Below are 16,905 nucleotides of genomic sequence, written 5' to 3'. Positions count from 1 at the left end.
TCGATGGTAGCTCACCTTGACTCTGTTACAAGCCTGGCTGTGGATCCCAATGGCTTGTACCTCTTGTCTGGAAGTAAGTTGGATCAGACACTGATGCTTATGTGCAGTTTCCTTACTTTTTTTTTATTGTACTGTTTATTTTCTGTTCATAACCTCTATAAACTTACCCCCATTTTAACACTTTTTACCCCACCTATGTTGACCAATTTTATTTTTAGCCGAGACCAGCTGTGCTGCAGCAGGTCACTCAGAATTGTAGTAGCTGTGTAAAAACTGTGTATTAACACGCTGGAATGCAGGCATTAGATCGACATTACAGGAAGCGACTGAAGCTAACAGTGTGAGCGAATATATCCGTATCTGGTCAGATAGAGCCATATGAATGGGTATGGATATATCCGTACCTGAGAGACAATGAGTTAAGACTCCCTCTGTAAAAGGGGGTTCCACTTTATGATAGGGGAAATGTACTCTATTATTTTGAGCACCCTCTTCAACAAACATTTTTTAAATGCTTCAGTACTTCTGCACTTTAGACTCACAAGTTAAGACCTATATCGGGTTTGGTACATATTTGTACATATTTTTTGTGATATTCATTGTAAGCGAACGATTTGCAAGCTGTATATGGCTAAGTCTGCTTCTTTTCTTTGTGCAGGTCATGACTGTTCGATAAGGTTATGGAACTTAGATAGCAAAACGTGTGTACAGGAAATCACGTCACATCGGAAAAAGTTTGATGAGTCCATTCATGACGTTGCCTTCCACCCACAAAAACCGTACATAGCCAGTGCAGGTGCTGACGCCTTGGCCAAAGTGTTTGTATGACAAGAGTGACTTGTAGAGAAGCAATCACCAGCGCGGGGGTTCCTCTCCTGCCAGACAGACAGCCAGTCAACCAGCCGGCCAGCCAGCCTCTTGATCCTCAAATAGATCCTGGCCACTCAAGACAGGTTCCCTCCCCCTATAGCCTAAACAAAATGTGGTGTGATCTTGTGGTAGCTTGCACTCCCCCAGAGCTCTGTAGTTGCTCCATGAGAGGAAAACGTCTCAGCGCTGTTGCAAGTTTGTGGCCAAGTTTAGAAACTTTCTCTTCTATACCCTCCTCCCCCTTTGGTCTCATGTCTACTCTTCTGTCATTGGGCCAACTGACAATATAAAGTGAAGTAAATTACTTCTTTACTGTGCACCTATTTGTTTGTGACATTTTTCTCTGTGTTGAATGTCTGTTGTACACCTTCAGGGATGAAAGTTCCCATCAGAAAATCAAGAATTTCTGAATTGAGAAGAATTTCCTTACCCATTCTGAGAGTTCCCAAAACACCTAAAAAAACAAAGTTTTTGTTCTTGTCCTTGAAAATCTTTGGGCTACGTTTTCACTTGGCCTCTGGGTCAATTTCCCTGATTTAGAAAATCTATGGTAACTTTCATTCCTGTACTCTAGGGCAAAATAAACAAAGAAAAACAAAGAGCGTAAAACATCCTTCTTAAAGGGTTTTTTGCTTTGCCCCCCTTAACTCTGCTGTCGTGGTTTTAAATTATGGCTTCTGGCATAGACTGTTGACGCTGTGTGCAATTTCATGTGAGAGACGGAGGAAAACTAGACTTTTAAAACTTATGTTTGAGCCACTGTGCAAACAAACTCCTGCGGAACTGGAGATGCGGGGTGTTTGTCTTCAGACTTTCGTGTAGACGTGGGACAGTGTTGTGGCATTCTGTTAGCTTCAGCTGTTAGGGGTGTTTGTCTTCAGACTTTGGTGTGGACTTGGGACAGTGTTGTAGCATTCTGTTAGCTTCAGCCGTTAGGAACATCACACTGATGATTCTGAAGACAGGAAAGGTGTACATTCTTTCAGAGCTTTTTCTTTGTGAACAGATGAAGATCATTCTGTTCTGGGGCTATAGTTTTATTTTGTGAGGTTAAAAATTAAACATCTAGCTGTACATTGTTGGGAGACTCAGACATTGACTGGTGGTGGGATTGGAGAGAGGAACGTGGGGGTGATAGGGAGAACAACATGTTTTCTGCATAATATTAGGTCAGTTATGAATGCTATTGCTTCTTGTGTTCGCAGTGTGTTCGTTGCTTCATTTGCAGCTGTTACCGATTAGAAGCTTACATTTTTAACATGGTTACGTGGGAAATAGTTTGAATTGCAATCAGACATGATATGCTTGAAAATGAGTATAGCCGTTTGTGATTTTTTTGACAGATTTATAAATTGTAAATAGCATTGAACAGTAAGCACCTTCAGTGGCTGAGCTTTCTAACCTCTAACAAATTAATAAATACATACATAACTACATGACTAATTGAAGCAGAAAACGAGGGCTGATAGTGTTCAATTGTTGTTGTTGCATAAATTGTTTTGCATTTTGTGACTTTGCTTCAGACATTCAGAGTTAAGAACCAGACAAAGCTTAAGAGTGAAAAGAATGGTCGTTGTTTTTCAACGTCTCTTCAACTAATAGGGCTATGCGGTACAGAAGAGTGAAAAGAAAGTTAGATAATTACATGGATAAAAAGTACAATTATGAACTGCCTGTGCATGGATATTTGGCATTGTGCTTTCAAAGCTACACCTCGTCATCATAAAATATTTTTGTACTATAGCAAACAGACAAATATTTTATTCATTTGAGGGGTTTACGTTAACATTCATATTCTTACATTATTACAGTTCTCCATGTCAATCTGCTCAGTGTATTTTCATTAGTTTGCCTTGTTTTCAATATGTCTTTAACGTAAGCTCATATATGTATTTGGATGGTCCAACATGGAGGTTGAAACGCCCTTTTTGTGTCATGAAAGGCTGTCAATTCTGGGGTCCAAACAAGTCATGATTCCGTGAATGCCTGGGAGGTTAAGGTCACTTGTGAAAGACGTCAGTGAAAATCAACTCCTCTGTCTTCGTTTTAGTTGAAGACAGCGTATGCTGCAACTTGTTGGTTCTGTTGGAGAAATAGGACAGAGTTCATATGGTTGAGACTGGTGACTTTTTCATGCTTCGTGACCATGTATATTCTTTTTTGAATTTGAAAGAAGTGCAGTGATGCTGATTTGTTCCTGCGGAGATTATTTATTTTCCAGACTTCAGTCCATTGTGACCATGTTTATTTGCATGCATCTGTGGAGGGTTGGGTTGAGTCTCATTTTGTTCCGTGTTTGCCAACCCTTCATACCCCTTGCCTTGACGGACAAATTATTTTTTGGATGACATCCTCTTCAGAAGTAGAGATTTTCTTATCTTCCCTCAGCATTTCTGTCCAGTCAGTCTTCCTTATTTCATCGGCAGTATGTCACTTTGTCGTGCGGTTTTTGTTTCTGTTTTTTCTCTGCATAGCAAATGAGGAGAGGCCAGTTGAATGAAATGATAGAAGTGAAAAGAGGGGTGAGGCCAGGGAGAAGGAAATCTCTGTTTGAATGAGATGTTCCTAGCTAATCTTTGTGGCGTTAAAGGGTCTTGAAAGTGAGGAAAGCGGGCCGGTGGGGAGGTTTCACCCCTTTATTTGGCTGCTTAGCTTGCAAGCTTGTTGGTGTGCTTTGTGATGTGTGAGCTAGTAGGTACTTCCTGCTTGTGTTTGGTCAGTCAGAGGGGTGCTTGTTAAGCGGTGTCCTTTTACAAGCCTGCGCTGCGGATGAGACGTTTGATTGCATCTGCTCTTGGTTCATCATCAGGTTCTTACCTTTAAGCCATACAGGTTTCTCCATGATCTAAGTAGCGGTTGTGTTTAACATGCAAATTAAACAAGTGAGGGAAGGCAGATTGTGATTGAAAAAGTGTGTATGTGTGAGTGGATATGCATGTGTGTTTCACAGTTAAACAAACTACAAAGAGAAAGTAAAATGGGCAGTTGATTTGCTTGAGTTGCGTGTTTGAGGATATGTTTTGCATGTGTTGTGTTTTTACTCCCTATATGTGTACATAGTTAAATGCACTGTACACACACAGACATGTCCAAGTGATGAGGGATTTTGTACAATAAACCAGGTCCATTCTTGGGTACCTTGTTTTCTCGTCTTTTTTTTTCTTGCTTGTAAGAAATGTACAGTATGATATAAACTGTAACTAAGACGTGGTAACAACTTCACTGGCTCTGTAAGTACCCTGTACAACTTATTATTTCAGTATTGATAGGTAGCTAGTTGAAGTGTTTACTCAATGTTTATGGAATTTGTTGTCTAGATGTATGTGCTGTGTGAACAGAATGCAGCGTGAACAAAATACTGTGCGGTTCTGGAGGTACTCAGGAGAGCAGGATGTACATAGGCATGGTTTGTTGTGTCCATTTTTTTTAATCGATTCTAAGCCCCTCCCACCTTCCGTGGTCTTCAGTGCTGTGCTGGAATTCTTTTTCGTTTTTGTCCTGGTCTTTTTAACAACCGTCAATTTTGCATTTATGCGGCCATAGTTCATATAATAAAGACGTAAGCGGTTTATTTAATCTCCTGTGGTATCTGCTGGAAGGCTTGCCCTGGTTTTCTCCCACTTCTTTCCTTTTATTGTTCTCGTTATTGTTAAACATTAACCACAGAAAATGCTTTCCTAGCCTGTTTAGGAATTTGTTGGTTAGAGTAGCTTAAGGACAGTCGCATGATGGGTAAGGGGAAGCAAGCAATACCGATGCGCTTTATTCATATGAAAAGATCAGCAAATACACTAGGTTTTGGGTATTAACAAATCATTTTGAAAACCTTTGGGGAACACTATTTGGTTCAAGGTTAGCATGTAGGACAACATTTTTATATTGTAGCATTCCCATGGGCTTGCCTGGTTATACATGGGTGTCCCCCCGCGGGTTAGGGGGAAGAATTTACCCGATACTCCCCAGCATGTCGTAAGAGGCGACTAACGGATTCTGTTTCTCCTTTTACCCTTGTTAAGTGTTTCTTGTATAGAATATAATCAATGTTTGTAAAGATTTTAGTCAAGCCGTATGTAAGAAATGTTAAGTCCTTTGTACTGGAAACTTGCATTCTCCCAGTAAGGTCATATATTGTACTACGTTGCAAGCCCCTGGAGCAATTTTTTGATTAGTGCTTTTGTGAACAAGAAACAATTGACAAGTGGCTCTATCCCATCTCCCCCCTTCCCCCGTCGCGATATAACCTTCGTGGTTGAAAACGACGTTAAACACCAAATAAAGAAAGATTATTATACGTTTGATAGCAACAAAAACTGTGGGTGATATGCTGTCCTCGGAAATGTAAAAGCAGATGCGTGTTACTCCTTTTGATCAGTGGTATGAATGCATCCTGGGTATTTTCAGTGGTAAGTTAATGTGTGTGAAATGTTTAACCAAAGCAAAGTCTTGACGAACATTACAATAGAGAGAGCTGTTAATGACAGGGAGAAGATACTATTAAGGTTCTTTTTGTACAACGGAGCAGCTGTATTTACCCCCCAATTTTTTTAAATTTTTTTTTTTAAACTATCAAGCATTGTGTATCCAGCCAAAAACTTTTAAGCCTTGATGTAAATTAGCAATAAAGAATGTTAGCACATAATTGCATGTTGCTGAGTAAAGCATCATTTTCATCACCTCTGCTTGCTTAATTTTAACTTAAACTGTAGCACATCACTAATTCATAGCAAACATGGCTTTGCAATAAAGAGTTGCATTTATGTGTACAGACGAAAACATTGCCACCAAATGTGATTTAGTTGCCAGATGTGCTTGTGCTTGTGCTGGGTTTTTTCCTTATTTTTAAATCTCCTCCGCTTCGTTATTTGTCAGTGGATGGTATAGCGGTTCATGGCCAGAATGAATGCGATTTTTCTTTTCTTGGGTGGAATTAGTGAATGCCTTCAATGACCAGGAAAGAGAGAAAATGAGGGTTTGATGCACTTATCTGTGCATCTGTCGACTTGTTTGTTTCTTGTCATATTTATTGCACAAATGTTGTAGTCCCTTAAATATGCGGTTTAAAAAAATTGTGTGTTTACATTACAATCTGTGCTGTGTTCTAGTGATACATGTGCATCCAAATTAACAAGAGGAGTTCTCAACGTTTTAAAATGATGAGACATGTGTTACGTTTTATTTAAAACGACAAAGAATATCAGGTACAAATAAATAACGATGATGTAAGTCTGTTTTTGTGTTATACATGGACTGGTGTGTATGCTTGCATTGTTTGTTTGTATTTTGCACCATCTCAGGCTGTGTGTGAGTGTGTGTGTGTGATAACATTTTAGTGATTTTTTTGTTTTTAAACCATGGTGCTTTTATCAGTGGTGCGTTGATTGTCTTGATTTCTTTCTTTCTTTGGTGTTTAACGTCGTTTTCAACCACGAAGGTTATATCGCGACGGGGAAAGGGGGGGAGATGGGATAGAGCCACTTGTTAATTGTTTCTTGTTCACAAAAGCACTAATCAAAAAATTGCTCCAGGGGCTTGCAACGTAGTACAATATATGACCTTACTGGGAGAATGCAAGTTTCCAGTACAAAGGACTTAACATTTATTACATACGGCTTGGCTAAAATCTTTACAAACATTGACTATATTCTATACAAGAAACACTTAACAAGGGTAAAAGGAGAAACAGAATCCGTTGGTCGCCTCTTACGACATGCTGGGGAGCATCGGGTAAATTTTTCCCCCTAACCCGCGGGGGTTTTGTCTTGATTGAGTACACACACTCATCCTTGACCATACAGTGACACACACACACTTTAATTTTGACAAACAGATTCCTTTTGAAATATATTTCTTTATTACTGATTTGTTTATGTCTATATGTTATGCATTATAAATGGACAAGTAATCTGTTATGGAATATCGAGAAAAAATAACAATGTCTGGCTAATGTAATACAACTACATGACAGGAAATCCACTCGAGCACATTCCGTGTTGGCAGCCAACTGCATGTAAAATACACATGGAAACGTACAAAACAGCAACACTGAGTACAGTATCTGAATTCTCCACTAGCTGTGGTGAGCTGTTTCAAAATGCAGGCAGCAAGTCTGCTTTTACTCCGAGAGCATCAGTCAACCGTGACCTGCATAAAAACCACGCCCTTAAAACAACTCTCTCTCTCTCTCTCTCTCTCTCTCTCTCTCTCTCTCTCTCTCTCTCTCTCTCTCTCTCTCTCTCTCTCTCTCTCTCTCGCTCTCTCTTTCTCTCTCTCTCTCTCTCTCTCTCTCTCTCTCTCTCTCTCTCTCTCTCTCTCTCTCTCTCTCTCTCTCTCTCTCTCTCTCTCACATTCATATACACAAATCGCCAGTCTACCACAAGGAAAATGTACAAGATTTATTTCCAATCATACCAGATCTCCTCTTTGATCTTTCTGCGTTATCAGCTGTACACTTGACCAACTCTTGAGCCAGTGGCAACCTGGAATGAGCGCTATTGCTATCCATCTCCTTGTGACATGGACCAAAAAGATACAACAGTCATCTTAGCAATGTAGTGGTACTAGTTGTAATATTACCCTGTGCACTGTTCTCCTATATCGCTTGGGGATTTACATTACACACTAAGAGATAATTTAATTATTTCGGGTTTTTTTCAGGGGGGGGTTGGGGGGATGGTTTACTGTGATGAAGCTGGGTTAGTGAAGGTCACCCAATACCATTGAAAATATATTTCGTAACAAAGTTACCAGCATGCTAAGGTGATCATTTACAGATGAACTTACATTAGTTGCAACACTTGGTATTCAGCTGCTGATGTGTGCAAACATGTCATGCAATAGAGCCCTTATTGTCAATGAATATTCCAATTTGCCAAACACGCAGACACAAACAATAACTTTTGATTAGTTCTATTTTCAATGAATATTGCCCGTTCACTCAAAGTGCACCAATACATAGAGAAAACTAGGTGGACATCTACATTCTAAGATAAGTGGATTACACAGATCTGTATTTTCCTTCAGCACAATGTTCACAGCTCTGGTAATAAAAACTTGCGTGATAGGCCATAACAATTTTTTTTTATCAGATCTTTACTATAAATCAAATCTTAAAACACTGAATTCTGAATTTCTGAAATCGAGCTATTTACAGTGTTAACCTGCAAGATTGAATAAGCAAAAAATAAAATAAATAAAAGAAGCAAATCTTACCATTAAAATAAAAGTTCTTCAGACATCAATAAGCCACACTGTATAAAATGCCGGACCTTGCATAAAAAAATCCACAATTTAAAAAAAAAAAAATTTGATGCTGCAGGTAAAATTTTAACAGAAAGGTCTAGTCTCCGTGCTGCTTGTTTATAAATATGATTCTTGTATCGGACACTGTGCAGCCAAATCAGGCTAATCCTAGATTTTCACTGCAATGGGTGTTAGTTTTGCTGAGATTACAACCTTCATAATTATTATCAAGGGAAAAGTTATGTACAAGTGATTGTTTTCTGCCCCTAAATGCTGGTGTTATTATCACCAGCGTCCTATAATTCACTGAACGTCTGTACACTCAGACATGTAACAAAATCTTTCAGAACAAACACCTTCACAATATTATGGTGGAGCGAATGTCTTGTACACAATATGAGGATGATAATACCAATGATGGCAGCACACTCGACATGTGCCATGATATGCATGAACAATGGACCAAATGTCATCCACCACACACTCTAAAACAAGTGCAACTCTCTCTCTCTCTCTCTCTCTCTCTCTCTCTCTCTCTCTCTCTCTCTCTCTCTCTCTCTCTCTCTCTCTCTCTCTCTCTCTCTCTCTCTCTCTCTCTCTCTCTTCCACACATCTCTATCTCTTTCTCTCTCTCTCTCTCTGTTTCTCTCAAATTTATCATTTTCACCTTGTCATATTTACAAAATGTACAATCAACATATTTTACAAAATTCAAAACAATCCAAGCAAAAGATTTAGGGTGGGGGCTTTGGGACAAACAATTACGAAAGAATCAAGACATATTACTATAATGACACCACAAACCAGGAGTATATAGATGAGTGTTACCAGACAAACATGTACAAAAGAATATCAAAGTTTGCCATGAATAGACGATTATGGCATGCTCACAGAAACTGACGTTTTGATTATGAAAAGGTATACCTTTACAGTTGAAATTTACACTGAATACACGCATATGACTGCTGCAAACATAGCTTATATCACTCAGCATTAATACATGTATTACTATTAACATGCATTCATATGCACACAGATAATTCCAATGTACAAGGACTTCTAGCTATCATGTTATAATCATTGGACAATTTTATAAGCAAAATCTAACGAGGTAAACATGTTCAGAGTATCAAGCAACGTACCATTCCATGAAGACAGCTACTCAGCAAGAACTTACTGTATTCCTCTGCTGTTTTTTCATGAAACATTAATTTTCAGGATTCTTTCTTTATTTGGTGTTTAACGTCGTTTTCAACCACGAAGGTTATATCGCGACAGGGAAAGGGGGGAGATGGGACAGAGCCACTTGTCAATTGTTTCCCGTTCACAAAAGCACCAATCAAAAATTTGCCCCAGGGGCCTGCAACGTAGTACAATGCATTACCTCACTGGGAGAATGCAAGCCTTCAGTACAAAGGACTTAACATTTCTTACATACTGCTTGACTAAAATCTTTACACAAATTTTTTCAGGATCTTATCAACGTTAACTCCTGTGTATATAAACAGAGAATTTTTATCTGGTGTACTATCTAAAGAGCTTCATTATATTATGAAATAAAATATCAAACAAGCATGTGTTTTCTTTCAACATGATCACCAAGCAACAACTGTGGTGGCTATGCTGAAATTGTAAATGTCAACAGAGAGAAATAAAAATCATTTAAAGCTGAGAGAACTATTGTCATAACTCAGATCTCAGGTTTGGAAATCCCCACTCCTACCCCCATCCTAATCACACATAATAGATGAAATAATAAATAAAATATCAAAATCAATGTTAAAAGATATTCCAAAAGTCAAGATTAAAAAAAGTCTATCAAAACACAAAGTCAAAGCCTGCTTAAAGTTCTACCTCTGGCAGTTGTACATTTAACGAAGGAAAGTAGTGGCATATTAAATAAACAGCATAATTAGATTTCAAGGGGGAAAATGTGGAAGTAAACAATAGTCCTGCCTGTGTAATCAATTCGGCTCACCGTCTGAGATATATTTATATAAGGCTTTTACATGGGAAAAGCCTTGGCAGATCTTAGATAGTATGCAGAACTGTTTTCATGGGAAAGACCATGACTTCAACAAATTCAATATATATGCAAGACAGTATTTTCTTAGCAGAAGAGAAGCAAGGTACAATATAACTTTAATAGCACATTCTGCTTCCTCCAGTCATGTTGATGTTCCCACTGATTGTTCTTTTCCATCATTTCAGCAAATAAGTGAAAAAGACCTTAGATCCATTATTCTTAAGTCCAAACCAACAACTTGTCCACTTGATGCCATACCCACACCACTGCTTTTTGAGAATCTTGATGTGTTGTTGCCAACTCTTACTCAAATTGTCAATGATAGCCTGTTATCTGGTGTTTTTCCATCATTGTTCAAAACTGCACTTGTCAAACCACTTCTCAAAAAACCTAGTCTTGATGTCAATATTTTGAAGAATTATCGTCCTGTATTTAATTTATCATTCTTGTCCAAAGTTTTGGAAAAGGTAGTTTTGAAGCAGCTGTTGTCATATTTGAACACCCACGATTTGATCTCGCACTCTCAGTCCGCTTATCGCCCTTCTCACTGTACGGAAACAGCCCTACCTAAAGTAATCAGTGACATTCTGTCTGCTCTGGATGGTGGTCAGTGCTTTCTGCAGCGTTCGACACGATTGACCATGTCACGCTTCTCCATAGACTTCAGACTCTGTACGGCATCTCCGGTCCATCGCTAGCATGGCTTGAGTCCTATCTCATTGGCAGGACTCAGGCTGTGCTTGTCGATGGCCAGAGGTCTGCCCCAGCCCCACTTTCTTTCGGCGTTCCTCAATGTTCAGTACTCGGTCCCATCCTTTTCATCATGTACACTAAGCCCCTCTCCACACTGATTCAAAACCATTCTGTTTTAAATCAGTCTTTTGCTGATGACACCCAGCTGTATAAACCCAGTCCCCCTGCAGAGACACATTCCGCCATCCAGACCATTCAGACATGCATCACTGATGTTAAATCTTGGATGGTCGATAACAAACTTAAGCTGAATGATGATAAGACTGAAGTCTTACTGTGCAAAAGAAGAACACTACATTTCCCTCTCCCCAACCTGTTTCTGTTTAAATAGGCAACACTGACATTCTTTTCTCACCATCAGCTAGAAACCTTGGATTCACCCTTTCATCTGACATGACCCTTAACAAACATATATCTTTAGTCTGTAGAGCAGCTTATTTTGAGCTTCGTAAGATCAGCACCATTCGCCACACACTCTCCTCTCAAACAACTAACACTCTTGTCTGTGCCTTTGTTCTTTCTAAGCTTGACTACTGCAACTCTCTTCTCTCTGGCTGTCCTCTGTACCTCCTGCATAAACTACAAAAAGTCCAAAACTCGGCAGCACGCCTCATTCTCAAAGCACGAAAACGAGATCACGCAACACCACTTCTTCCCACACTGCACTGGTTACCTATTCAAGCCCGCATTGACTACAAACTGTCCACCCTCTGCTTTAACTTCTTTTCTGGCTCGTCTCCTGCTTACTTCTCTGAACTCCTCACCGTCTATTCTCCAGCAAGACAACTCCGTGCCTCTTCCGACTGTCGCATCCTTACCATTTCACACACCAAAACCAAAACATACGGACAACGCACTTTTACTTTCTGCGCACCCACACAATGGAATTCTCTCCCCTTTCACATCCGCCTCTCTCAGTCACCCCAAGCATTCAAACGAGCACTTAAAACGCACCTCTTCAAGAAATACAACCCCTGATTTTGTTTTCTCAGTCCATCAGTTGGCTACATGTAGTGTATTTGTTGTTTTAGTGATAATGTGATAATGTATATAAACATCTAGGGCTGTTTTCAGTATTGTTGATAACATGTTCTGTTTGATAAAGGGTATTCAGCTGGTATTTCCTTGTTTTCACTACCTATTTTATTCATGTTTTTATTACTTAGTGGAAGAATCTTTTGTAATGTATGTTTGATGGTGTATGCTTTTAATTAAGCGTTGTTGACTATGAATGTAGATGTAAATGCTTGTATAACTGTGTTTTAATTTTAAATGTGTCAAGCGCAAAGAGCATAATTGTAAAGTTATGATGTTGCGCAATATAAATGCTCCTTTATTATAATTATTATTAGTAGTAGTAGGGGTGTTCAAAAGCCCAGAGAACAAACAATTGCAGGGAAATAAGAATCAGACCTTTGGATAGCAGCTACAAAATCTAACTTTAAAGTCAGACATACATAATAGAGCACAACCCTGAGAACAAATAAACAAACAAATGCAAAGTGTCTAGTGTGGGGAGAACTATGGACAGTTTATATTAATTATATATATATGTATATTCACACAGAGCAATTAAAGTACAGAATCATAAGCTGTATAAATATTGAATATTGCACTAGGCTATATTATGGGATGATTATACACACACAAAATATGCATATATGTATACATAAATGAATAACATGAATTTTATCAGCAGGATATGCTTGTCCCAGAAGAAAAAAAACTGAGCGATAAAAATATGCCTTCAATTCACATCATGAAAAAAATCTGTCAAAACACATTCTCTCAATTTTATGCTTATCTTTTCTCTGTGATTCAGTACACCATATTATGCAACGTCACTCGTTTTCGTGCTAACTCATTAAGTGGCAAACACAAACAAAGTTGTCTTGTATTTAATTCATCAAAAATACCTTCCTTCTCGTGTAAACGGCTAACCGATTCCTGTGTCTGTATTTGATTTGTGAATGTACTGTTTGATCAATAACAACCGTTCCAACAACCTACCTTTCTTGTTTTTTGATCCTGTGTCAATTTGTGAAAATAAACTCAGAAAAAAAATGTCCAATCCCATCTACACAAGAAGCAACCAGCCTGCTAACTTTTGGTATGTGTTTGAGTGGACATGCTCTCATCTATAGAAAAAATGTGAAAGATCTGTGTTGGTGTAAACGGCTAACTGATTCCTTTGTCAATTTGTGAAAATAAATTCCCCAAAAAATGCCCAATCCCATCTACACAAAAAGCAACCGGCCTGCTAACTTTTGGTATGTGTTTGAGTCATGCTCTCATCCATAGAAAAAATGTGAAAGATCTGTGTTGGTCACTTGGTGCACACAATTGTTTACACAGGAAGAAAGGTACCTTTCAATTCAAAAATCAATTTTCTGAAAGAAAACAACACACTCCCAAAAAGATCACACTTGGATCACATTCTGTTTCAGCAGATGCTCGACTCCATCCCGACCTGTTGTACTATGCATGGTGTGCAAAACGGCTGCTGTGAGTACAGTGGAACCCCCTTTTAAGACCCCCTATTTAAGACTCCCTCCCTTTTAAGACCCGGTTTTCTCAGACTTTCTATTCACAGCCTCTGTAAATTTACCTCCATTTTAAGACTCCCTCCATTTTAAGACTCCCTCCATTTTAAGACTCCCTCCATTTTAAGACCTGATTTTGTCAGATTTTTGGAGGTCTTAAAAGGGGGGTTCCACTGTATGACACAAATCCTGTCAGTATCATACATGTAATTGTACACACAGTATGTATGCAACAATGAAACTGGTTCAGTACTTTATGGTGTAATCTTCTTATCCGTTATACAAATCAAGGATGGTGTATTTCTTCTTCTCCAAAACAAATGAATGCCTTGAAGGTTGCTTTCTCTTCCAGCAAGTGGTGAATGGTAATCGTGACAAAAATGATTTTTTTTTTTTTATCAAATTTTAAGTGCTGATGGAATAAATATGAAAAGGTCAGCTACCTTTGACAATTTTTGTGAAATACAAGACAAATTTCATAAATAAAAAAGTATCAAAACTTTAAAAAGTCTAAAGACTGAACAATCCAAAACTATGCCCTATTTAAGCAATTTGCATACCAATTAACAGGATTAATATCCTATGAGCATTCTTATGCATGGCTTTTGCCTTTTTTTTTATCTTTAGTCACAATACATGGCTTTTTCACATGCTGCTTGACTTCAAAATATTTAGCACTCTCCACATTTCAGTTTCAGCAGATACCGTATTTGACGGATTACAAGACGCACCGTTTTAAAAAATTGGGACGAGCCACGAATAGGCCGCGTCACTATATTAGCCGCCGTCGAAAAAAATATAATCAGATCGTGTCAATCAATCAAAACAACCAGGCAAACGAAAGTACGGTATTTGGCGAAATCGGCTCCGAGAATAAACAAGTGAAACAAAGAAGAAAATTGAAAAAGTTTGAAGAAAAATATGACACACACAATTTGTAACCAACACACACATGTAGTCCCGCCCGGAATAAGCTTTTTTGGGATGATTTACGACTTTTGCGCACATTTCGAGCAGACGAAAACAAAACATGGCGGCTCTCGCTCCTCCAACTATCGCAAGACACAAAAAAACGAAATCTCGCGCGCGCGAGATCCTGATACATCCGGTGTTTCTCTGCACGCTATCTTGTCACGACGACTTGTTGACAAACGAAGATTCGCGAAAAAAAGAGAAAAGCGCCGAGTCTTGAGTAGAGAGCTAATAAAGTACCGGTAATCGCTAATCGAGCGAAATGAAAATCCGCGGCGACTTCCATTAGGTGAATACTATTCAAGTTTAGGTAACGTTTTAGCCGCATCTTTTTATAAGCCGCAATGCGATTTTTTTTTTTTAAGTCGCGGCTTGTAGTCCGTCAAATACGGTACTTGACTCTGCAGAGGCTAATAAACAAAGACACGTCTCACACACATGGACAATAAATAACCTATGAAGAAGTCGATGCCTTGCTTTGGCAAAACTCTACCAAGATTACGCAACAATTCTTTAAATAAAAACAGCAGCAGCTTTTACAACAGGTAAGCCATTCATACTTATCTCACAAAATATACATGTAATAAAAAAAAACGAACGACACAAAAATTGTATGCTCAATACTGACCATTAAATTAAGAAGTTTTAGTAAATAAACCACTTCCGTGATCTTCCCATCTTCCCAAGCACAAAAATCGTTGTTAGAAAGCTGTAGCTGTATCACAAGTATACATTCATGGTAATTTTTTCTTCTTTTTGTACTTCTTTGGCGACGGGTGGGTCAAGTAGTTTTTATAATTTTATGATGAAAAAAAATGAGCTATCCATTTCTGGTTACATGCAGTTAAATGGACCTAAATTCCATGAAAAGTGTTACATAGTCCAAGCAAGCTCTGAAGATTACTTCGAGTTTTAAAGTGTGTATAAACCAAGAGCAGACAACTAAGTCTGAAGCTGTTATTTACGTAAACGTAAAACGATAAATTAGCTCTAAAACCATGTCGTTTAGTCTTACAGCAGACACACATCACTCTCTAATTTCAGTCTGAAATGTCACTCACTCACTCTATTTCTCAAGTGTCCTCTCAAAATGCACAAACACTCCCTGTAGGAGAAAACAGAACCATAACGTACCATCCTTGAAATACTGAATTTCTGGACTGTCTGATGTGTGTATCTTGCAGAAAAAAAACGACGTGTGAAGGTCACCACACATAAATTACATTTTGGCAGCAGTGTCACTCGTAGAGTGGATTCAGCAATTCTCTTCTTGGAGCAGAAACTACACCTGGCTACCATAAAGAGAATGGCAAAGAATCCCTCTGTGCTGCGTTCAAATCTGTTGGTCATTTTTGTAACCATCTGGACCTTTAGGTTTAAATGCATCAGATGAAGATTCATCCCAGAATTTACAACACAACAGACAGATCTCGTTTCCACACAAAACTTTGGTCAGATTTGACTGTGCGAGTTTCAAATCCTCATCATCAATCTCTAACCACACAGAAGGAGGACTGAAGGACAAAAATTTTGCTGACACGAAGAAAAAACAAGCCCGCACAGTTACGCGATTCCAATGTTTTCTTTCAGCATTTTGTGTGGGCCGATGTTACCGCTGTCCGTAACACTGTGCCCACCACTGTTCAACCGCGAGGGAATCAGCTGCTGTGCGAGCAGCTCAGGCGAGTAACGGTCTAGAGATCCCCCATAGGGGGCACTGCTCCCGCTGTTGTTGGTTACAGCCTGCGTCCACAGCACAGAGTTACCGGCGCTAGAAGCCGTGTAAAGGTCGTGGGGAAAGCTACGATGGTTGTCCTGCAACGGCAAGGGGTGGTTGGGATGGGGTGGGCGGAAGTGGGCGTGGGGTTTGAACCGCGGGACGATATTCCCACGCTGTTGCGGCATGGCGCTCAAGGTAGCGTCCAAATCAAAATGCTCGCTGTGCCACGAGTACGGCCGAGCCCCACCCCCGCCTACAGCCACCAACATAGTGTTCGTTGAGCTGCACCCAGACTCCGCCCCCATGCTGGTTTCCATGGGGCCGCACGTCGACCAACGGCGAGAGTCGGGGTGCGAGGAATCACTGGAGCGTAGCGTGGCTGTGTCGTAGGAGCCGGTAGAGCTGTGGGTGCTGCCGGTCATGAGGTCGTTGCACAGGGCAGTGATGAATGGCAGGGAGGCCGCCTGGGTCTGGCCCAGGATCTGCTCTATGTCAGGGTGCAGCGCCTCCTTCTGGTTCTTGACCGACACATGCGTGGCTTTGTTGCCTCCCTTCTTGCTGCCGGCCTTCACCTTGGCCGGGGTGTTGCGCTTCACTCCTGTCTTGCGGGAAGTACTCGAGTCACTGTAGTTCACGCCGGAGTCTTCTTCGCTCGACTGAAGACAGAGAGAACAGATTAGAAGGGGATTTAAAACAGAAAAATACTATGTATGTTATTTTCTTTTTTCTTTTTTTGGATGAGGCTCAACACAAAATTCAACAAGCTCTCTTTCCTTCCTAAT

At 39.6% G+C, this 16,905-nt stretch overlaps 2 protein-coding genes across 3 annotated transcripts in view; one reads left to right on the top strand and one right to left on the bottom strand.

The window, feature by feature from the left end:
• The window catches only part of LOC138951724 (striatin-3-like), a 31,694-nt gene extending 25,601 nt beyond the window's left edge, over nucleotides 1–6,093 (top strand). For both annotated transcript variants that reach the window (XM_070323287.1, XM_070323286.1), the window contains 2 exons: nucleotides 1–73; nucleotides 659–6,093. The exon at nucleotides 1–73 is cut by the window's left edge and continues 14 nt beyond it. In XM_070323287.1, coding sequence (XP_070179388.1) covers nucleotides 1–73; nucleotides 659–828 — 243 coding nt within the window. In that variant the 3' untranslated portion in view covers nucleotides 829–6,093. The remainder of the gene's footprint in view (nucleotides 74–658) is intronic.
• A 605-nt stretch (nucleotides 6,094–6,698) lies between these two features.
• LOC138951723 (uncharacterized) overlaps nucleotides 6,699–16,905 on the bottom strand; it is a 35,479-nt gene continuing 25,272 nt past the window's right edge. The window contains exon 13 of the mRNA XM_070323285.1: nucleotides 6,699–16,779. Within this exon, the coding sequence (XP_070179386.1) occupies nucleotides 15,967–16,779 (813 nt within the window). The 3' untranslated portion in view covers nucleotides 6,699–15,966. The remainder of the gene's footprint in view (nucleotides 16,780–16,905) is intronic.

Source organism: Littorina saxatilis, linkage group LG17, assembly GCF_037325665.1.
Source record: "Littorina saxatilis isolate snail1 linkage group LG17, US_GU_Lsax_2.0, whole genome shotgun sequence".
Taxonomy (NCBI): domain Eukaryota; kingdom Metazoa; phylum Mollusca; class Gastropoda; order Littorinimorpha; family Littorinidae; genus Littorina; species Littorina saxatilis.
The sequence above is the reverse complement of the archived record's forward strand: the minus strand, read 5'-3'. Positions and strand labels throughout refer to the sequence as shown.